Source organism: Rattus norvegicus, chromosome 13 (genome assembly GCF_036323735.1).
Source record: "Rattus norvegicus strain BN/NHsdMcwi chromosome 13, GRCr8, whole genome shotgun sequence".
Taxonomy (NCBI): Eukaryota; Metazoa; Chordata; class Mammalia; order Rodentia; family Muridae; genus Rattus; species Rattus norvegicus.
Genome location: NC_086031.1, coordinates 77,714,431 through 77,737,786, shown reverse-complemented (window position 1 = coordinate 77,737,786; position 23,356 = coordinate 77,714,431). Strand labels below are relative to the sequence as shown.

Here is a 23,356-nt window from a genome sequence, read left to right as displayed (position 1 = left end):
CTCCCCTTCTATATAGGTGTTCCCCTCCCCATCCTCCCCCCATTGCCGCCCTCCCCACAACAATCACATTCACTGGGGGTTCAGTCTTAGCAGGACCAAGGGCTTCCCCTTCCACTGGTGCTCTTACTAGGATATTCATTGCTACCTATGAGGTAGGAGTCCAGGGTCAGTCCATGTATAGTCTTTGGGTAGTGGCTTAGTCCCTGGAAGCTCTGGTTGCTTGGCATTGTTGTTCATATGGGGTCTCGAGCCCCTTTAAGTTCTTCCAGTCCTTTCTCTGATTCCTTCAACTGGGGTCCCGTTCTCAGTTCAGTGGCTTGCTGCTGGCATTCGCCTATGTATTTGCTGTATTCTGGCTGTGTCTCTCAGGAGAGATCTACATCCAGTTCCTGTCAGCCTGCACTTCTTTGCTTCATCCATCTTGTCTAGTTTAGTGGCTGTATATGTATGGGCCACATGTGGGGCAGGCTCTGAATGGGTGTTCCTTCAGCCTCTGTTCTAAACTTTGCCTCCCTATTCCCTCCCAAGGGTATTTTGTTCCCCTTTTAAAGAAGGAGTGAAGCATCCGCATTTTGGTCATCCTTCTTGAGTTTCATGTGTTCTGTGCATCGGTAATTCGAGCATTTGGGCTAATATCCACTTATCAATGAATGCATACCATGTGTGTTTTTCTGTGATTGGGTTACCTCACTCAGGATGATATTTTCCAGTTCCCTCTATTTGCCTATGAATTTCATAAAGTCATTGTTTTTGGTAAAGTAATATTCCATTGTGTAGATGTACCACACTTTCTGTATCCATTCCTCTATTGAAGGGTATCTGGGTTCTTTCCAGCTTCTGGCTATTATAAATAAGGCTGCTATGAACATAGTGGAGCATGTGTCTTTGTTATATGTTGGGGCATCTTTTGGGTATATACCCAAGAGAGGTATAGCTGGGTCCTCATTTTCTGTCCAATTTTCTGAGGAACCTCCAGAATGGTTGTACCAGTCTGCAATCCCACCAACAATGGAGGAGTGTTCCTCTTTCTCCAGATCCTCGCCAGCATCTGCTGTCGATGGAGTTTTTTATTTTAGCCATTCTGACTGGTGTGAGGTGGAATCTCAGGGTTGTTTTGATTTGCATTTCCCTTATGACTAAAAATGTTGAACATTTCTTTAGGTGCTTCTCAGCTATATGGCATTCCTCAGCTGTGAATTCTTTGTTTAGTTCTGAACTCCATTTTTTTTTCTTTTTTCTTTTTTTCGGAGCTGGGGACCGAACTCAGGGTCTTGCAGTTGCTAAGCAAGCGCTCTACCACTGAGCTAAATCCCCAACCCCTGAACTCCATTTTTAATAGGGTTATTTGTCTCCCTGCCATCTAACTTCGTGAGTTCTTTGTATATTTTGGATATGAGCCCTCTCTCAGTTGTAGGATTGGTAAAGATCTTTTCCCAATCCGTTGGTTGCTGTTTTGTCCTAACAACGGTGTCCTTTGCCTTACAGAAGCTTGCAGTTTTATGAGATCCCATTTGTCGATTCTTGATCTTAGAGCATAAGCCATTGGTGTTTTGTTCAGGAAATTTTCTCCAGTGCCCATGTGTTTGAGACTCTTCCCCACTTTTTCTTCTATTAGTTTGAGTGTATTTGGTTTGATGTGGAGGTCCTTGATCCACTTGGACTTAAGCTTTGTACAGGGTGATAAGAATGGATCGATCTGCATTCTTCTACATGCTGACCTCCAGTTGAACCAGCACCAGTTGCTGAAAATGCTCTTTTTTCCATTTGATGGTTTTGGCTCCTTTGTCAAAAATCAAGTGACCATAGGTGTATGGATTCATTTCTGGGTCTTCAATTCTATTCCACGGGTCTATCTGTCTGTCTCTGTACCAATACCATGCAGTTTTAATCACTATTGCTCTGTAATACTGCTTGAGTTCAGGGATAGTGATTCCCCCTGAAGTCCTTTTATTGTTGAGAATAGTTTTAGCTATCCTGGGTTTTTTGTTATTCCAGATGAATTTGATAATTGTTCTGTCTAACTCTATGAAGAATTGGATTGGTATTTTGATGGGGATTGCATTGAATCTGTAGATCACTTTTAGTAAAATGGCCATTTTTACTATATTAATCCTGCCAATCCATGAGCATGGGAGATCTTTCCATCTTCTGAGATCTTCTTCAATTTCTTTCTTCGCCTCTGAATATCTTAATACAAAAGAAACAAAGAGATATTTTTTCTTGATGAACAAATATATGCCGATGGAGAAAAGCCTTTAGTTGGGAAAATTTTTTGGTGGAATTTTGTTTGTTTTGTTGTTTTTGCCGTTTTCAGAAAAAATGTCTATTACCCAGGCTAGTTTTCAACTCAGCCTTCAATTTCTGATCCCCCTGACTCCACCTCCCAAATGCTGGAATTACAGACATGTGCTAACAGGTCCAGTTTTATGGGGTGGAGATCAAACTCAAGGCTTCGTGCATGTTAGGAAAGCACTCCATCGCCTGAGCTGCGTCTCCTGCTCCACTAGTTAGGAATTTTAATACCATCTTTTTTTGTGATATATGTACATTTAATTATTTTTAAAAGATATGTAAAATAAAGGTATCAAATTAATTAAAATGATTACAAAAAATTTCCTTATATTTTGACTTTACACCTTGTGGGGGTATTTTTCTCATTTTTATTGTACTTTAAGTATTTCATGTAATTTATTTTAATCATATTCACCCCTCTCCTCCAACTCCTTCCTGATCTAATCAAGTCCAATTTGTACTGTCCATATACTCTTGAATGTGTGACCTCCTATGATCAATGTACCAGGGACTATACCTTTAAAAAAAATAAACCTGACTCTCTTCCTTCCCCCCCTCCCCTCTTGTCTCCCTTCTCCACTTCTCCGTCCCCCTCCCCCCTTCCCCTCCCTCTCTCCTTCCCAGTTCCCCTCCCAGTAGCTCCTCTCCTGGGAATTGCGCTTCCTGTTCACCTTTTCTGTCTATGCTGGAACTTTTCTGGTCTGAGCCTGTGTGGGTTTTGCACATATTGTCACACCACCTGTGAGTACATAAATGCAGCTGTCTTTTTGTGTCTTGTAAACACTACTCCTGGCTTTTGCAGTATTTCCACCTTTTTCCTACCATAAGCCCTGAGAACCTTGAGTAGGGGTTGTGATATAAATCTACCATTGAGGGGTAAGCATTTTTTAGTCTTTAGGGCTGGTCCTTGACTCTATAAGGTACCAAATACTTAAACACAACCAGAAAGTGGTTGTTACCACCCTGATGTTTACACCATTGCTGTATCACACACTGGTTTATAGTTGGGAAAGACTTGTGATTACTTTTCTCCTCCAATTGTATGCATAGTACCTTCCAGCACTGTGAAATCTTGCCCACAGGAATGAAGCTTCTAGGTCAGTACCAGTTTGATTTCTCTATGTTCTGTGACTCGAGTATGTGGTGTTTTCATCAATGGGGGTCTCACTGACAAGTTCTGGAGAGGGACCTAGAGTACTAGCAATGGCAGTAATGTTTGTGGGTCTGTGTGTCCACAGTGGGGAAAAAACGGTTCAAAGGGAATGGCCCACTTCTGGCACTGGGCTTTTGTTTTGGGGTTTCTTTGTTTGTTGGTTGGTTGATTGGTTGGTTAGTTGGTTTTGGTAAGACTGTGGAGTCTAGTAGGGGCATTGTCCCCTCATTATAGAGTAACTCTTCTAATGTTACAGTAGCAAGTTTTCGAAAAGTCTTTAACCCTATCCACCCTTCCTTATATTTCCAACCCTATCCTTCCCACACACCCACCCCCCCAATTTAATGGATCCTGTTTCATTGTCAGCCTTTAACCCTTTATACCACTGCGTTCTACTTACCCTCTCTTTAAAACCATACCACCATGGTCCCTACCTCATTTCCTTACTCATTTCCTTACTAATTTCCACATGAAATACATATATTTGAAGATTAAAAGCAAACATATAAGACTCTGAGTCTGGGTTACCTCAGAATAAGTGTTTCCAGCTCCATCCATGTAGTTGTGAATGCCATAGTTTTGTTTAAGAACTGAATTCCATAGAGTAAATGTATCACATTTTCATTTTCCACTCCTCAGTTGATTGGCATCTTGTCCATTTCCACTTCCTGGCTAATATGACTCAGGCATCAGTGAGTATAGATGCTGGAATCCTTTGGTTACATGCCCAAGGGTGGTACAGGTGGATACTTGCTGAACCTATTTCTATCGTTTTGAGGACCCCCTACACTGATTCCCATAGTGTCTGCCCCAGCTTGCATTGCCACTAACAATCAGTATATGTTCCTCTTTTCCCCACATATGTGCCTGCATTTTTTGTCATCTGTTTTATTTTTGTTTTCAATAGTAGCCATTTTGACTGATGTCTGATGGAATGTAAGAGTTGTATTAATTTTCATTTCCCTGATGCCTAAGGTTGTTGACCATTTTTTAAAATGTTCCTCAGATATTTATATTTTCCCCTTTGGTAAATTCTCTGTTTAGTTCCAGGCCCCTCCCCTTTTTTGCTTTTATTATATTTTTGTTATTTCAAACAATTTTTATACATAAATATATTTTGATCGCATTCTTCTCCTCTCCAGAGTCCTTTCAGATCTTCTCTCCCTCCCTACCCACCCAACTTTAAGTTCTTTCTTCAAATGAGATAAGAAAGACCTTTGACCCACAGCCCTTCGGTCAGCAGCTCTCCTGAAGTGTCTCCCCGATACCACAGCTAATCGTTAACTTTAACAAAAGCTTAGCAAAGCTGTTCCAGGCACCTTTGACACTACCATTTCCATTCAGCCAGAGGATGCATACAACTGTCCCTCCATACAGATGGAAAAATGGAGACAGGGAGAATGTAAGAGATTTCCAAAGATCGCCCAATAAAAAGAAAGACCTCAAATGTGGGTCTAGGCAGTCTGCTCCTGTGCTGTGGAAACATGCCATGCAGTTCTACTGTTTCACAATTCAAAAGTCAGGCAAACCCTGACTTGTGCACAGTCCTACTAAGTGCCCAAATGGATGGTGGTGGCAATCCCACTGTGCTGCCAAATCAAAGAGGACCAGACACCTTAAACCCTCCCATTCCTTCTCTGTCCCTTTCTCCAAAGCCATTTCCCCCCATTCCCTTTCATCCATTTTCTCATTTAATGAGAACTAAACTGTTCCCCTAAGTGACCTCCACCAATTCTCAGCAGGCATATCTGCCCACAGTGAAGAGGTACACAAGATTTGCTGACACTGCTTAGGATCAAGGGGTGCAGGATGGGGATGGGGTTGTCTGGGGACAGGTCCAGAGGGTCTGGAAATCACTGGGAACAAGTGTGGAGTCATTGAGGTAAATTCTGGAAGGAGTGGTCCAAGACCACGGTTAGCATCGAGAGGTAACACAAACCCTTACTTACTACACATGTGTTCAATGCTCAAGCCCTGATGTTTACACAGGAGAAGCGATGGTAGGGAGGAAAGAAAGAACAGAGCAGAACCCACCTTGGATTCTGCCCTAAAGCTTAAGCTGCCCCTCGGTGGACAACATCTGTGATAGATTATTTCACAACAGGCCTTAGTGTTTCCTGGAAACTTCTCTTTCAGCCTTTACAAGCATTTTCTAAGTTTTGCAAAATAGAGGGCTTCTCTACCCCCACCCTTCTAGTTCTGTTTGTTTGCTCACTGGCAGTAAGAGTTTGTAGAATACAGGGTAGCTTGGTCTATTTGGTTCCCAGGGGCCCTCATTACTCTCTGATGTGTAAACACACTGATATAATACTGTAACTTCAGATTTTGTGAAAATTCTCAACTGATGTTCTCTCTCTCTCTCTCTCTCTCCCTCTCCCTCTCTCTCTCTCTCTCTCTCTCTCTCTCTCTCTCTCTCTCTCTCTCTCTCTCTCTCTCTCTCTCAACAATAATATAGTTGTGAAGTTCTTGGAAGCCAGAGAAGCATGAGAGAATTTGGACCTTTCACAAATTGATCCCCAAATGTTTCCAATGTTTTATTCTGCTGAAAATGCAGCTTCTCCTCTAGGGAATTTGTCTGCACGCCTCATGACTTCAGCTCTTCATAGTGGCTGTTCTTAGTCCTGTAGCTCACAGGGACACTCACTACTGTTTGGAGGAAATCGAACCAACTTTATATTTGCCACCCATGCTCACTGTCACCTTCGGGGGTCTTCCTAAATGCATGTAAATACAGACTGTTTCTAATCGTTTAGACAGTGCGAAGGTATGCTGGTTGAAATGGAAGACTTTAAAGCCTTATCAGTTCAAGGTATTCTGTTTAAAAACTGGTATCCAAATGAAGCAGATGGTATTAATAATATTTTTAAAATATAGTTCTCTCTCTGTGTCTCTGTGTCTCTGTCTCTGTCTCTCTCTCTCTCTCCAACCCTCCCTCACTCCCTCTCAAGTTGATAGCCTTTTCTATTATTGTTGCATATATAATATGCAATATCTAAGTATACAAATACAACCTGTTATGCTCATTTAGTGTGGCTTTTGCTTTGTCTTGAGTAATCAGTTAAGGGCCTGGGCCCTGGGCGATGCTAACTCTCCCTCTCTCAGCAGTATCAGTTGCCTGCAGTTCTCTCTCCCTTCTGCGTTAGCAGGTCTATGAAGATTATCATTCAGGTCTTGTTTTAGGCAGCTAAAGTGAAGCAGTCAGGTGCAAGATCACATGCCAGTTTACAATCAACTCATTATGAGCAGAAGCACTGACTTTTAATCATATTTAATATTATGTATGAATGATATACACTTTGTCCATACTTAGATTCATGTACTTTATGGGAACGGAATGAACCTATCCATATGAAAGGTTCATGTTCCCCCCTATTCACATGAACAAAATAACTTTTTTGTTCTGGAAAAAGAAACTCTGTGTGTGTGTGTGTGTGTGTGTGTGTGTGTGTGTGTGTGTGTGTATTACAATACTAAGAAATTTCCCTTTGAAATCAATACAATCCTCCACAATAGTACCCGAAAGACAGAGGCAACATATGGTCAAAGGATTAGCACAATTGACCACTGGATCTTGCAGTAGTTATGTAATATGTTGCTGCTACTGAGTCCAAACTGAGGTAGGAAATTGGTTAGTGTCATTCCCATAGTTGTCCAGTCTTGAAACTGACCTTTCTTCTCCCTGACTAAATTATTCTCATAATCCTGTACAATTTGTCTTCCAAGTGCCCACTCTCTTGGTTCCAACTGCCATTATCTCTGTGCGGGCCCTCAGTAGCCCTCAAGAAGATTTGTGTCTTAGGCTCATAAGTCAAATTCCTTCATCATCAACCTCTGATCCCATAATTTCTGATACATCTTTAATAGAACCAAAACTATATTTTCAAAGTTTACTGTGAATCACCATGAACTTCCTATAAAAATCCAAAAGACCTTAATTATTTTATACAGAGCCTTCACAATTTAAATTCTGTTCCTCCATATTGCTCCAAGAGTAATCCACAAAGCCCAAGTACCTAGCAACTCTTGTTTATCCAAGCCTGCATCCAGGGTTTGGCCTATGTGTTTCTATACGTTGCTGTAATGCTGCATACATGTGAGCTCATCCCAAACTTATTTGGTGCCATGTTGCGACTGAAATAGTGATGGTGGTCAAGTAGTCTACACTATACCCAATGTTGGTCACTTCCCAGATGCCAATCCTATGTTAAAAGTGATGGGTAGCATATATTATCTTGATTACCTTAAAGTCAATCAATGTTTGAGACTTAAACCTGCTAACATCCATTGTGTGTATGTGCCTGTGCCTGTGCGTGTGCACGCGTGCTCATGAATGTGCACTGTTTCTACAGGAACATGTTGAAGAAGGAAGAGCCAGCCTTTACAACTCAGTGGTTTCTAACAGCAGCAAGGAGATGTCTTGTTACTCCGATTTCCCTTTTCCAGAAGACTACCCAAACTTTGTGCCAAATTCTCTGTTCCTGGAATATCTCCAGCTGTATGCAACCCAGTTCAACCTTCTGAGATGCATCTATTTCAACGTAAGTTGTGAACACCAATTAGCAGTCGGGACATTTTCCTTTCCTTGTGTCCTCTTACCTCTCTCTAGCACAGCCCTGACTGAGTTCTGTAGACAAGCTGTGGAGCAGGTAAGAATAATGAGGCCTTTGCACAAGACAGTATTGCTACTACAGATGTAGAGGCCTGAGAGGCATTTCACATATTATAAACCAAACAGTAGTGGAAAGGACCTAAGAAACCCAATCTCTCTGAATTTTTTTAAAAGCGACTTTTGCTTTTATTTGTTGGTTTTGTTTGTTTTGTTTTTTCCGGAGCTGAGGACCGAACACAGGGCCTTGTGCTGGCTAGGCAAGCGCTCTACCACTGAGCTAAATCCCCAACCCCTGTGATTTTTGCTTTTAAGATCGGTTATTTGAACCTTAGGTCGCTCCCAAATAATCCAGGCCATGAGGTTAGCGTCCAGTCTCTAGAGGTGGGAATACTTCAGAAATGTTTTCTCTAAGACCTTTTATAAGGTTAAATATTTTTGTTTACAATGATATACAATCCTTGTCTCTATTAAAGAATGACTGTTAAAGAGTGTTCTCTATGAAAAACAAGATTTCACAACAGAAAGGATAGTTTCCAAGCCTCATCAGAAGCCTGGAATAATATTGAAATGTATAGTGTTTACCTAGCATGCCACATGTGAAGACCTTGATTTAATCCCCAACACACAATCAATAAATCAAAACATAATGCTCATTTGCATATGTGTAATCAATAAAAAAATAGATTATTTGAACCTTGAACTACTCCCAAGGTTCTATCTCTTCCAGCTGGAATTTGAGTGAATCACTCATAGTCTTTGGGTTTTACTTTTCCAAACATAGAAGCCTTCTATCCAGTGCATCTTGTTTGATTTGGTAGCCTGATTAGGATTCTAGGGTTCTGTTCATTATGTATGATTAGTTTCTCTGTTCTACATCCTTTAAAATGTCCACTAGTGTATCAACCACCAAGCCCTTAAAGGAAATCTGATGGCTGCTAATCGTGTCTGTGATTTTCTTTTCAGACCAAAGTGTGCAGTATAACAAAACGCCCAGATTTCGCTGTCTCTGGACAATGGGAAGTGGTCACTGTCTGTCAAGGGAAGCAAAGCTCAGACACCTTTGATGCTGTCATGGTCTGCACTGGGTTTCTAACTAACCCACATCTGCCCCTGGATTCCTTTCCAGGTACAGAATTTTCTGCAAATTATTTTGAATTGTCTCAAGGGACCTATCCTGATACCTGGTTAGTCTCAGAATGAATCCTTACGAATTGTCCATTAAATAGTTAAAATTGTGTTGTAACAGTTTTTTTTTTCCAAGCAGAGATTTTCCTAGTCAGACAGTTTTGGGCTTTCAAGCAAATTATGAATGCAGGCAAGAATAATGGATAAGGCGTGTTATGCTTCGCTGAGGTTCACTGTTCCTCCTTAAGTGACAGGACGTACTTAGTCTTCTGAAATGTGGGTGCTTATGCAAGCCACCTCAGCAGCTGCTTCTCGTTGCTAAATTTGTGTTTAAAGGACACAAAGAACAGTGTTGGGATAACAGAATGAGAAACCTGGTTTGTGCTTGCTGGCTGGCTTGCTGGCTGGCTTGCTTGCTTGCCTCCCTCAGAGTGGAAAAATGAGAACTTCCTGGCACTGGAACAACTGGGAAATGAGTCTTACGATACAAGCTAAGATATTGTCAGGTCTCAGTTCCTGTACCTGGCTTTTGAAATCAGAGTTCATACTATTCTAATCCAAATTTCAGTAGTGTATCAACTCATGGAAATAGAAAATTTGCTGGCTTGAAAGCTTATTTCACCTACAATAACCTTTCCAAAGTTAGGACAAGGAAATATTTCTCATTTAGACATGGCCTAAGGGGACTCTTCCTCCTTACATGAAACTCATCTACTTCCCGTGGGCCTGGGTTCGCCCCAGAGCTAACTCAGCCCAGATCAGACTAGGATAAGTATAACCTGAAAACTGCCCTACAACAGAAAGTCTAATTTGAACCATGGTAGACATCTTCCCAACGCAGGAAGCTTTGCCAAGCAATCCAAGCCTGGGCCACCAAGAATGCTCAGCAAGAAAAGGTGCTTTCTACAGAGCCTGATGATCTGAGTTCAATACCCAGGTTCCAGATAGAAGAAACTACAACACAAGTTGTCCTCTGACCTCTATACCCATGTGATGTCACCTTAGTGTACACACACACACACACACATACACACACACACACACACACACACACACACACACACACACACACACACACACTAAAACAAGCAAAGATCCCTAAACTTCTACTTGAACACATTCAGTAATGGACTCCAATCAGCCCTCTGGAGACATAACACTTCCAGTTCTTGCCTACAGATCAAAGCCTTGCAAAGCCACCTAGCCACTCAAAACTCTCTAAAGGAGCTCTTGGTATAAAATCTACCCCCAAGAACTCATAAAGTTCCATAGGATCAAAAAAACTCAGTACTCACGGTACATTCCAGTAAGTGCTGATAACACTAAAGTGGATACATGTACCTCTCGTTAAAGGCCATGAATAGGGTTTTATGGAGTTTGGTGGAGGAATCACAGTCTACATAAAAGCCAAAATAATAGCAGTACTCAAAACTCAGAGATGCATATGGTCCTGGATCTACCCTGGAAGCCGCACCAGAAGTCAGGTCAGGTTAAGACAGAACAGACCGAAGGCATGCAAGCCACCATGCTTGGTTTGAACTGGTCAAGCTGTCAATCTGAAATGCACAAGCTAAACCACATGGCTCCCCAGCTAATAGTCTTTGGCCTCTTCCCTCTCCTTTCCAAGCCTCTGGGAGTGGAGAGTTGCCAACAGATTGAGAAACTCAGATTACTTTACCCAAATGGGTGTGTCACACAATCAAGTGAAGAGGACTGTCCAAAGCCTACAGACATTAATACCATTCTCACTGGGCGCTACCAGTTTGAAAGCACTGGCTCCATGATTGCCAACGAGGCTCTGAGCTCTAAGACTGGTTCTGACTTTACATGGGTGCCTTACAACCATCTCCTCCCTGCTTTGGAGTGGTCTTGAACCATGACAAGAATTTAAGTTCAGTGAAGATATTCAAATTATGTATTTGAGGTTCTGAATGGAATTCCAAAGGCGGAGTTCTGAAGAGTCTTTGTAAAAATAATAATTATCACAATTAAATTGAGTATGACATTTCCCCCAAATAACTAGATTTATTTCTTTATTTACATAAATTGTGGCATTTAGTAGCACCACCATATTCACCTACTGTAAATTCTTACTCTGATCTCCTGTAAGAGGATGGAGTTGATCCGTAGGAGACTCACGCACATGGTGCCTCATGTTTGTCCATCTGCATCCCAAACGCCTGAGTTAGAGATATTGGGCAGTAGGTGATTTATGAACCTTAGCACAACTCTAAGTCTTTCCATTTTAAGTCTTTCCATTTGTTCTTTCCTTGAAAGGTCTCTGACTTATATGGCATTCCTGAACTGTGTTAAGAGTTAATACTAGAATTTGGTTAAAGAAAAAAATCTGCACCAAATAAGAAATGATCTTAATTGTGATTTAAGTTCTGGCCAGGATTCCTGCTAAAGTTTGAATGATTCAATGAGAACTACAGAGCCACCTGTTTGTAAGACAACCACTTCCTGAAATCACACGTGCTTAACCTGAGAACCTCGATGTCTTATCTTCCTTCGTTCTACAAAAGTCAGGGTCTCCAACTTCTGATTGCGTAACACATTCTTGAAAGGATTTTTTTCAAAAGTTTTCTGTTTGCATTTGATGTCTCAATGGGATTTGGCAACAACTGCCTATCTAGTGAGCCCAGGAGATATGACCCTATGTCACCCACACAACCCCTTTTTTATGTGAGCCAACTCTGACTCAGTGGACTCAGCCTGACCTGTGGACTGTCGGCAAACATCTGCATTGTATCAGAACCTTTGTGAACAAGGTCCATGGTTCATTGATATCATTCCTCTATATCATCTAGCACAATCCCTGGCACATACCCAGGGTCCCCAGAGAGTCTGCTGAGTAAAATCACTGATTCACTTTGTTCTTGCGCCTGTTTACAAAAAGCTGCACAATATACACAATCACCTGGCAACCAGAACATTACCTTCCCACTGGCACCCATCAACCTTGACATGGTGATAGCCCCTCATACTTTTGTGCAGAATGTCTTATGTCACAGTATTTCAGCTTAGCAGTTAATCATTTAGTAAGTGAAACAAAACATCTGTCTAAAGAGATAATTGGTTCCCTTTGCCCATAATTAAAGTGATTAAAGATATAATTGCCAGATAACACTTTGTAAAGTCGTATGTTCATGCTTTAGGTTTTCTCAAACTAGAGTATCCTAGTATTAATAAAATCATGTGTGTGTGTACATATGTATTAACTAAATCATGTAAATAATAACTAAATCATCATGTTGCCAGGTGAAAAATATCTATGCTACACCCAACTGATGCTATAAGTTCTCTACGTGGTTTTGTTTTCTCTATAGGCATACAAACTTTTAAGGGGCAGTACTTCCACAGCCGGCAGTATAAACATCCAGACGTATTTAAGGACAAGCGAGTCCTTGTGGTTGGAATGGGAAATTCTGGTACAGACATTGCCGTGGAGGCCAGTCACTTAGCGAAAAAGGTATCACTCTTGATGTTACCTCATGTTACCTTCATCTTAACATGTATGTCTCATTAAACAGTGTTTGAGATTATAATGTTAAAAGACTAAATATGTCCAGCAGGAAACACATTCTGGGGGTACAGGGTCTCATAGCATCTCACTATGTCACCCAGGCTGGCGTAACCGTCCATCTGTAGATAAGGCTGACCTTGAATCCTTGTAAGGACTCTGCCTGCTTCCGCCTCCCAAGTCCTGGAATTATGTCACCAGATCCAGCTAACAACCGATTTTTGGGTTGATCTAAGACAAGGTCTCATGACATTCAGGCTAGCCTGGAACTTGCTGTCTGAGTGATGATGACCTTGAACCCCTATTGCCCCTGACACTCAAGTGCTACAATTACAGACATGCACAATCATGCCCACGTAAGTGTTTACTGTCGAATGCGCTACTGTGAATTCCAGTTGTCACCTTTCCTCCAAAACTAGCTTCTCTAACATTTAATTTTGTCACTTATCATTCGACCAGAGATGCTGCAAGTCACATGTTTTCTTCACTCAGTCCCAAGGGTCCCTCAGTCCTGGTACCTTCCTTGTTAACATCTCTCCTCTACCCTTCTCTTTCTTTAGTTACTGTCCTTCCAGGTCCCCACCACCTCACACTGACCCTGCTTCCTTGTGTCCTAAGAAGACTGTAGAAACAGTTAATATTTATATGGATTGCTCATTGCCAAATACTGCACTGGATGCCCCCTTGATCCATTACTTTGTCAACAAAACATACTGCTCATACCTCTCACTACAGACAGTAAACCAGGAATGAGAGAAGTAAGGAGCCAAAAGTCATGCCACTACCCAGTGTTAGAGCCAGTTCTCAGACCCAAGCCTCAAAGACTCAAAGTCTATGAGTGAGGAAACTCGGCCCTTCATTCTGACAGCCCCACACACAGTCCACTCTCCCATTCTTAACAAACCATGCAAACTCAAACCACGAACAGACAAACTCTCATATAAGCCACAGTGCTAGTTTTGCTTTCTAAAGCTGTGATAAACACACAACTAAAAGCAATTTAGGGGAGGGAATGGTTACTGGCTCATGTTTCCCAGTCCATCAGTGACAGAAGTCAAGAAGGGAGCCATAGAGGAGCACTGCTTACTGCCTCACTGACTCATGCACAGCCAGCTCTCTTATACACATATCCATCCAGAGATGCTGCTGCTGCCCACAATGGGCTAAGACCTCCCACATCGATCATCAATCAAGACAGACAAGACCACAGGCTAAATGAACCTAGACAGTTCTTTTTTTTTTCCTCCATCTTTATTAAATTGGTATTTATTTACATTTCAATTGTTATTACCTTTCCCGGTTTCCAGGCCAACATCCCCCTAACCCCTCCCCTTCTGTATGGGTGTTCCCCTCCCCATCCTCCTCCCATTACTGCCATCCCCCCAACAATCACATTCACTGGGGGTTCAATCTTGGCAGGACCCAGGGATTCCCCTTCCACTGGTGCTCTTACTAGGATATTCATTGCTACCTATGTGGTTGGAGCCCAGGGTCAGTCCATGTATAGTCTTTGGGTAGTGGCTTAGTCCCTGGAAGCTCTGGTTGCTTGGCATTGTTGTTCTTATGGGGTCTCAAGCCCCTTCAAGCTCTTCCAGTCCTTTCTCTGATTCCTTCAACGGGGGTCCTATTCTCAATTCAGTGGTTTGCTGCTGGCATTCGCCTATGTATTTGCTGTATTCTGGCTGAGACAGTTCTTTAGTTGAGGTTTCCTCTTACCAGGTGCCTTGGTTGTATCCAGTTGACAATATAAACTCGCCTGCCTTCACATGGTGTTCTCAGTTTGAAAACCTAGTGACTCTCATTGTCTGAAAGAAAATAATAAATTGCACATGCACTAACCCCACCTCCTAGAGCACTCCGTAACCTGGGTCAAATCTGCCATTTGCATTCTTACTGAAGAGCTGCTTTTGACCTTTTCACTTCCTTGTCTTTAATTCCTCTTTGCCAGTCCACCCACCTCCTCCCACAATGACCTTTCTCTTATATTTTAAACTACATGTACACTTGGTACAAAGTGACCTTTCCCTACTCAGAATGCGCCAACGCTGTGCCAGGCCCAAACCAACAAAATCAAGATCCACTCTCATGGAACATGAAACTGTAAGGGAATCAGATGCCAGATAAACAATTATGAAAAAAGTATGAAGAAAGAGGATTGGGGTGTGTAGGTTTGAGATCCCCTCCTATTCCTTTAGAAAAATGAATTGATGAATGGTCCATTCACTAAAACATTGGTTAATTGATTTGAAGAAAATAAGCAATTTGATGACATTATTCTGAATAAAAAGAAAGGAACTCTTGAAATGAAACCTAGAAGGATCAGTTCCCACATGGGATAACATTGTTTCTTTTTCTAATTATCTAGAAATTCCTGTAATTAAAAAAATATGCTTTGACTTTCATCTTGTCATCTCTGAATTAAAAAAGAAATGTTCCCCTTGGTTTAAAGCAGAATTAGTGTCTACTCTTCTACATCATGACGCAGCCAATAGCTCACACATCAGAGCCTCTTACCACTTTTCCTGTGCTGTGTCCTCTGGTCTCTGAGGTTATAACGTTATACAAAAATAACAACATTGGCTGTAGCCTTCCTGCCCTGCTCTCATAGGAGAAAAAGCAATCTGTTCCATCTGTTCGTATCAGCAAAATAACAGATTTGGTAGCCAAATGTTTTGCTTTCTAAACAGTTATCCAGAAAATTACTTACTGTGTGGGTATCAAAACATTACCATCTTAGCTTAATCAGATAGCTGGTAAATGAAAATGTCCAAACAGCCAACGAGGCTGAGAGGAAAGGACAGCTGGAAAGAGGGAGGGAGTGAGGGAGGGAGGGAGGGAGGGAGGGAGGAAGGGAGGGAGGGAGAGAGAGAAAAGGAAGGAGAGAGGGAGGGAGGAAGGGAGGGAGGGAGGGAGGGAGGAGGAGGGAGGAAGGGAGGGAGGAGGGAGGAAGGAACTATTGAAATTAATACTTTAACGAATTTTGCTGCCAGTCAAAGTAGTACCTGTATTGATATCACCCTTATAGACAACTCCCAATTCCCACCATGCCCTGTTCTTGATGCCTACACCTACGGTGAGTGTATAAAATTACAGCCAACTGTTCGCTGCCGTCTCACATGAGAATCAAAGCTCCGTGCAAGTTGCTCTAGTATCCCAAACCCAGTAAACAATGGGTATTATTTAATAATAAAGCCTGTGGTGTTTTAATACTCTGTGTACTCGAAACTATTAGAAGAATCAAGGCCATCGTGTCGGGTGTGTAATTTTCACAATAGTAGGCGTTTCCAGTCTTCACTTCTTGAAACTCTTTGGTTGGTTCTAGGTGTTTCTCAGCACCACCGGAGGGGCATGGGTGATCAGCCGAGTCTTTGATTCAGGGTACCCCTGGGACATGATATTCATGACGCGATTTCAGAACATGCTCAGAAATCTTCTCCCAACTCCAGTTGTGAGTTGGTTGATATCAAAGAAGATGAACAGCTGGTTCAACCACGTGAATTACGGTGTGGCTCCAGAAGACAGGTAAACCTAATTGACTGATGAAGGGTATCAGAAGAAGGACTCTTAACTTTTTCAGTAGTACCTACAAATGAGACAGTAGCTGTGATGAACATTAAAAAGACTTCATAAACAAGTTAACTCACTAAGAGGAGCTAACTAGCAAGTGCTCAGAGGGCAGGCTTCTGTATTTCACTTTGCCAACAGCTCTTTAAGGTAAGTATTACCATATTCTATTAGTGGAAAAACCAAGACACAAAGATACTTGGACTAATCATTTTCCCTAGCTCTTGATTTCAGTCTAACCTTTAGTTAAAACCTACAGCCTATCCCATTAGCAAGAAACAAATGTCGGTTGGTCATTCATTAAGTTTAGACAGTTGTATTAGAATTTCCTAGAGGAACAAACCTTATAGTTTTAATTTTTATACATAAAAAATATATGTATAATATATGTATACACACATGTGTGCACACAGACAAATATATGAAGATTTGTTAGAGTAGCTTTAGGACTCTGGTCCAGGTAATCTGACCACACTGTCTATTGGTGGAAAGGCCAAGAATATAGAAGTTGTTCAGTCCACACAGCTGGATGTCTTAGTCAGTCTTCAGAGTATGTCAGAAATCCAAAGAAGTAGGCTCTAATGCCAGAGATGGAATGAACATGCCAGACAGAACAAGGCAAGCAGGCAAAAAGAAAGACCCTTTTGATGCCTGTCTTTATATAGGCTGCCACAAGAAGGTGGATTTAAGATGGGTCTTCGGACCTCAAGGAATTCAATTAACTAAAAATTCCCTCCCTAAGGTCCCCAGTGACTTGAGTTTTTAGTTAATTCTGGATGTGGTCAAGTTGACAACCAAGAATAGCCATCACAACAATACGAATTCATTGCCAGGCACACTGCAAATCCTCTCTGGTCTCCTCCAGATTTTGTTCTAGACCAATATGGATGGGTAGCCCAAGACCACAATGGTGGTCAACAATGTCAACAACGGTTAATGTGGTCCATCCTTTTTCATTTCTAAAACTGCCACAGACATACTTTCTCGTACGCTTTCTCGTATGCCTTTTCGTCCACTGAAGTGTCAGTATCTGAATTCTTCAGGGGCACGGTCTCTCTGTGTTTGCTTTTCTCTTAACCCTTTCCTCTCTTTACTGTCTCCATGCATTTCCTCTTCTGCCTCTAGGTCTCTCTAGAGCTCTGGCTCTTTTCACCGAAGCCTTTTCTGCCATGAGCTTTATCTAGCCTGGCTGGTGGCTGACAGGACTAAAGAAATACAATTCCTACTCTCCTCGATGTAGTCAGTCTTTTTTCCATTTCCAAAATTCCCACATACAACTTTTTCACATGCCCTTTCATTCCAATGAATGTCAATATATGTATTTTTCAGATGAACAGAATAAAGTCCCTAAGAACCATTTGACTTGCCCAGACTCTGTTATGCAGACACAGTATAAAGAGAACCAGGCTTACTACCTCCTTCTCCCATGCTGTTTGCATTTTACCATTTCTGTGAATTCATCATAATACATAAACATGTTCAACTCATACCAAGGCAACTCATTAAAGTATTTCTCCCTGCTGAGAAAAAGGTACATTATAAAAAGACAATGCTTGTCTGTTCCTTTGGAACATAATGATAATTTCCTTACATAATTATTCCTCTAGGAAGGGGAACTAAATAGAGGGTCAAATGGTCTTGCCAGATGTGAGTTTCCCAGTTTCCTTTATAGTCCTTCAGCAGTCTGCTATCTTAGAATGACAGCAGTAGCTGAATGCTGAAATCAAGAAAAAGAGAGGCTGCAGCAGGCTCTAGCTGCTACCTCCTTGGCTTTTTTTTCTTTTGAGATGGTCAAACTATTTTAATTAGCCCATCCCTGTAGATGTCACTAGGTCTTAAGACGAAGCCTTCTAAGATACTTCTCACTAACATTTTCCTTCTCCATTCATCTGAATTTTGCCAATGGTGCTCAATTGTGATCAATGCTAACCAGATGCTGACATAACCCAGCTAAAATCAATACTCATGATATTTTGCCTTAGAACAATATCAATGTGAAATAATAAACATAGCCCATCAAGGTATATTCAAAGTAATATTTTTTCTACTCAAGTTGCTTAGTAACTCTGAACGGGAGTTTCTTGATAAACACGTTTCGGAACCTTTAGATATTGCTCATTCCTTTCAAAGGCTGGCAGCTCTGGTCCAGCCAAGAGAAGAATTAAAGAGGGTACTGCATCCAATGTTGACTTGCACATAGCTCTGCTCCTGTTTTCTGTTTAGGACTCAGCTGAGAGAGCCTGTGCTGAATGATGAGCTCCCAGGCCGCATCATCACTGGGAAAGTGTTGATCAAGCCCAGCATCAAGGAGGTGAAAGAAAACTCTGTCGTCTTTAACAATACACCGAAGGAGGAGCCTATTGACGTCATCGTCTTTGCCACTGGATACTCCTTTGCGTTCCCCTTCCTCGATGAATCAATAGTGAAAGTTGAGGATGGCCAGGCATCACTGTACAAGTACATCTTCCCGGCACATCTGCCAAAACCAACTCTGGCCGTGATTGGCCTCATCAAACCCCTGGGTTCCATGATACCCACAGGAGAGACACAAGCTCGATGGGTTGTTCAGGTCCTGAAAGGTAACCATGTGAGAACTATCTGGGTACATTTATTAAGTGGTTGTTTGCCATGAGAATCTTAATAGTGGTAGTTAGAACTGGAATCCATTCAATACGAATTATTCTGGCACAGTGACATGTCATCATCATAGCACAAATGATAAGTCGGGGGTTTAAAAGGCATGTGCCTCCCTGTTATTTTGATCGAATAGACTGGTTCAACAAAAATTAAAGTTTCTGTCAATTAAGTGACATGAGTCAATCAAACCAGCTGTGAGGTTCTGTCACATTAAGAAGTTAGTGAGGTGGCCAAATACTCACCTTGTCAGCAGCATTAACATTAAATGCCCAGAGCACACCACCAGTCAGCTCAGGTGGCTGAGACCTTTGTAGCAGGACAGGTAAGTAGCTGGGTACCAGAAAGATGAAAGGCAAGCAATGAGGAAGAAGCCATAGCCATCACCCAAAGCCTAGAGCTGAAGTTAGATCTCATGGTCATGACGCGATTGTTTTCTAGGTGCGACTACATTACCACCCCCGAGTGTCATGATGAAAGAAGTCAATGAACGGAAGAAGAACAAGCATAGCGGGTGAGTGAATTAATGTATCCTTTGTGAATGATGGTGAAATTGATGAAACAGTAAAGTGGAGATGAGCGATCTCTACACTGCAAAGAGACAAGTCTGAGACGGAAGAAAAACTTAAGAGAGCCTGGGTAAGGAGAGAGGGGGCAGACAGTTAAATTGAGGCATTTTTAAAAGTCCCTAGAACCATCTAGAGTTTGGGGCCTAGTCCTAGCATAAGGAACTCTCACAGACCAGGTTCATTATCCCACATCTTATCCACGATCTGCAGGCAGACCATATGCTTCCTGTGAGTGTCCATTTACTCAACAACAGGTCTGTACTGGCTTTATTACTTCATCTGAGTTGCGACTCTAAAGCAAGAGAAAGTCGACATTGCCCTATGGGACAGACCCACTGACCTAGTTTTTCATTTTCATTTTCAAATAGTTGTCGAAAATAAAGATTCCGCAGTTTTTGCTAGTTAGATAAAATTTAAGCCAGGGTAACTGTAGGTGACTTTGTTGCTATGTGGGCGTGCTCATCTGTCAATGGCTGCCTCTGTGTTACCACGGAGACATCCCAAAGTAGACACAGAAGCCCTCTAATGGCCCTGAAAGCTGTTAACATTCCTAGTGGGCCTTCTCAAGACCTGATTGCGCTGGACTTTTCATGCCCACTCAAAGACCAAATGGAAGGGAAGGGACACGGGCAACAAAGAAGAGACGCCTGGCATCATCCACGATGGCTCCCCAGCAGCAAAAAATACCTCTGACTTTATCTGCTTCACTGTCTGACAAGCAGTCTTCACTTAAATGTTTAACGGATTCTAGGTGGGGGGGGGGTGATTAAAGGGGAAAGAATTTCAAAACAAGAGCTAGGGTGCTAACTCAGTTTGCAAAGTGCCTGCCTTTCCAATGTGAAAATCTGGTTCAGTCCCCAGAAAGCTCTCCTTGCTGGCAAACGCTTGCAATCTCAGGACTAAGAAAGCAGACTCACCAGGCTCACTGCCTAACCTACTTGGCAATTACCAGGATGATGAAAGATTCTGTTTTAAAAAGAGGAGGGAGGTCAGGAAACAATACCTCGTGCTGCTCTCTTGCATCTGCACACGTGCACATATGCTGATATGCACCTTCTTATACAAATGCAACTGTGTGTGTGTGTGTGTGTGTGTACACACCAACATGCACACTGTGTATACATACACTAACAAATTAGCCAATTTTATTGGCTCACACCTGTAGTCCCAGTGATTCAGAGACTGCTGTAGGAGGATTGCAGAGAGTCTAAGTCCAATCTGGGATATATGCACTGAAACTCTGGCCAGTCTGGAATAAAGAATAGAGTTCTTTTTTTTTTTTAATTGCTCCACTTTGATAACTTCCTTATCTTATTTATAGAGTCTCAAATTTCAAACGCTGCTCTAGGTTTAAGAATTAAAGTCCAAATTAATAAGAGCGTTATAGATGTTTCTTCTCTTAAAAGGGGTTACAGTGTGTATGTGTGTGTGTGTGTGTGTGTGTGTGTGTGTGTGTGTGCGCGTGCGCGCGCATGCTCACGCACGCGCGCACCTTCTGCATGCAGAACTTCAGAAGCCACAGAGAGCATCAGATTCCCTGGGGAGTTATGAGCTCTCATGTGGGTGCTGGGAACCAAACTTGGGTCCTCTACAAGAGCAGTAAAAACTCTTAGCTGCTGAGCCATCTCTCTAGCCCCTAATGAGTTTTGTTTTTTTTTTTACCTTCATCCTCAGCCTAGAATATAGTCTTGTCTTATCAGACTCTGGTATAATGGATAAATACTTAGAACTAGTAGATAAAGTAGAATCTTCTTATCACAAAAGTCACCCAGTGATTCTAACACTAACAGCAGCAGTACGAGAATTTCTGTGACTTTTTGGGGCTCATCTTATTGCACAAATGAAGAAACCATTAAGATTGAAGAAAGAATGAAGGCAAGTACAGTGACTCATAAATGTAATCTCAGAAGGAGGGAACCTGGGCAGGAAGAGTGCACTGAGTGAGAGGCCAGCCTGGGCTATGGTTTGAGACCCTATCCCAAACAAGCACAAAAAAAGTAGAAAGAGAGCCTTGTAGACGCGCATGGACATAATGGAAAACACAGCAAGCCATTCCCAATCTGTCAGTCGGGAGTTTGTTTGGACAGAGACTGTGTTGACATTTTCCAGGATTATTATCATTGTTACTGTTGTTCCTTCTCTTCCCATGCTTCCTATTGGAAAGATTTGGCTTGTGCTACTGCAAGGCTTTGCAATCCGATTACATAACGTACATAGATGACCTCCTGACCTCGATCAACGCAAAACCGGACCTGCGGGCCATGCTCCTGACTGACCCACGCCTGGCTCTGAGCATCTTCTTCGGCCCATGCACACCTTACCATTTCCGCCTGACTGGTCCAGGAAAGTGGGAAGGAGCCAGAAAGGCCATCTTGACCCAGTGGGACCGAACAGTGAACGTCACCAAAACTCGAACCGTACAAGAAACCCCATCTACCTTTGAAACTTTGCTTAAACTCTTTAGTTTTCTGGCTTTGCTTGTGGCTGTTTTCTTTATTTTCCTGTAAGTGAAAGATCTAACTGGCTTTCCAAATGTGTGGAGTATAACCTTCCAACTTCTCTAATGTAACAATTTCACCTTCGTAATTGTAAACCACGTCCAGAGACACCCAACCCCTACCTCTCCCCAACTCACCTCATTGGCACCTTCATTGCTGGGTCTCTTGCTAGTCCATCAGGTTTAGTGCAAGAAAATAATGTCCAGCAATTCTGTTCACTTAAAATGTTGGAAGGATCCAGGCCCCCTTTCAGGAAGAATCTGCCCCCAGAGAGGACTCTGAGCATTCTTTCAATCTAAAAAACTGCTTTCCCTAGATCTTAATGAAAAGCCCAACTTCGCGGAATATTGGTCTGCACTAAAATAGTTCTCTGTGTATTAGTTGACTACAAATAAAATGGAAGAAACTACGTGTACCCAAGTGGTCTTCTGTACTCGTTTTTTTGTGGGCTGGGAGTAAAGAAAGGAGGATGTGGATAGCTACGAATGAAGTCTAAAGTTGGTAAGATGGGTGAGTCCCAAAGAGTTCTCAAGGGAGTAGTGTAGGTAGGACTCCTGCTCCAACTGTCCCTTACCATGTTGCTTTAGGAGGTAATGAGGCCTGCCTTTTCTTATGAGTAAACCCAATTCACCAGAATTCATTGGGAAAAGAACAGAGTCAAGATATCTTTAATAGGAAAGAAAAAGAGAAACCATTGAGGTTTAATCTGTCGATATATATTGTAATGATAATTGCTGACTCCCGAGGCCCCATTGCTCCCAGGACTGAGAGAATCTGCACTTACAATGTGATCCTAATCATTGATTTTAAACTATTGGTTAAATAAAGATGCCAACAACCAATAGCTGGGCAGAAGAGACATAGGCAGGGCTTGAGGTTCCGGAGCTTGAGGTTGGAGAAGGACATGAGAGAAGGAAGAAGTAGAAGAAAGAAGATACCATGTGTTCAGAATCTTAAAATAATGGCCGTGCGGGTTACCTAACTGGAGTTAAGAGCAGCCCAGACAAAACATGGCAATTTATATAGTGGGATTGATTATTGGCCGAAAATTAGACAAAATAGCATAAAGGATAGATGTCTTCCAAGATCTAGTGCTGATTAAGGCTAATTTTTTATGCTATGTAATAATCACTACTTTTATTTGTCTCCTCCATAGAACATAAGAACCCCAAGTACAGAAGTCTGTCTTACTTTTTGCATGCCATAATCCCAGTCCCAAGCACATAACCAGGTCTGTAGGAGATGTCTCATTACCAAAAGTTAACATGGAGACCAGATGTTGCTACTCTGAATAATTTATAACATCCTCATTATAGGAAAATTTTCAATGGAATTTTTTTCCCTTATGTTCTGGTCAATTTGCTCAGAATCATCTTCCTTCCAAGACCT

At 42.0% G+C, this 23,356-nt stretch overlaps 1 protein-coding gene across 2 annotated transcripts in view; it reads left to right on the top strand.

Moving 5' to 3' along the window:
* The window catches only part of Fmo1 (flavin containing dimethylaniline monoxygenase 1), a 32,262-nt gene extending 9,880 nt beyond the window's left edge, over positions 1-22,382 (top strand). The window contains exons 3-9 of one of the 2 annotated variants that reach the window (XM_006250145.5): positions 7,795-7,983; positions 9,018-9,180; positions 12,509-12,651; positions 16,025-16,224; positions 18,490-18,845; positions 19,342-19,414; positions 21,634-22,382. In XM_006250145.5, the coding sequence (XP_006250207.1) occupies positions 7,795-7,983; positions 9,018-9,180; positions 12,509-12,651; positions 16,025-16,224; positions 18,490-18,845; positions 19,342-19,414; positions 21,634-21,976 (1,467 nt within the window). In that variant the 3' untranslated portion in view covers positions 21,977-22,382. 2 annotated transcript variants of the gene reach the window in all.
* Positions 22,383-23,356: the final 974 nt, after the last annotated feature.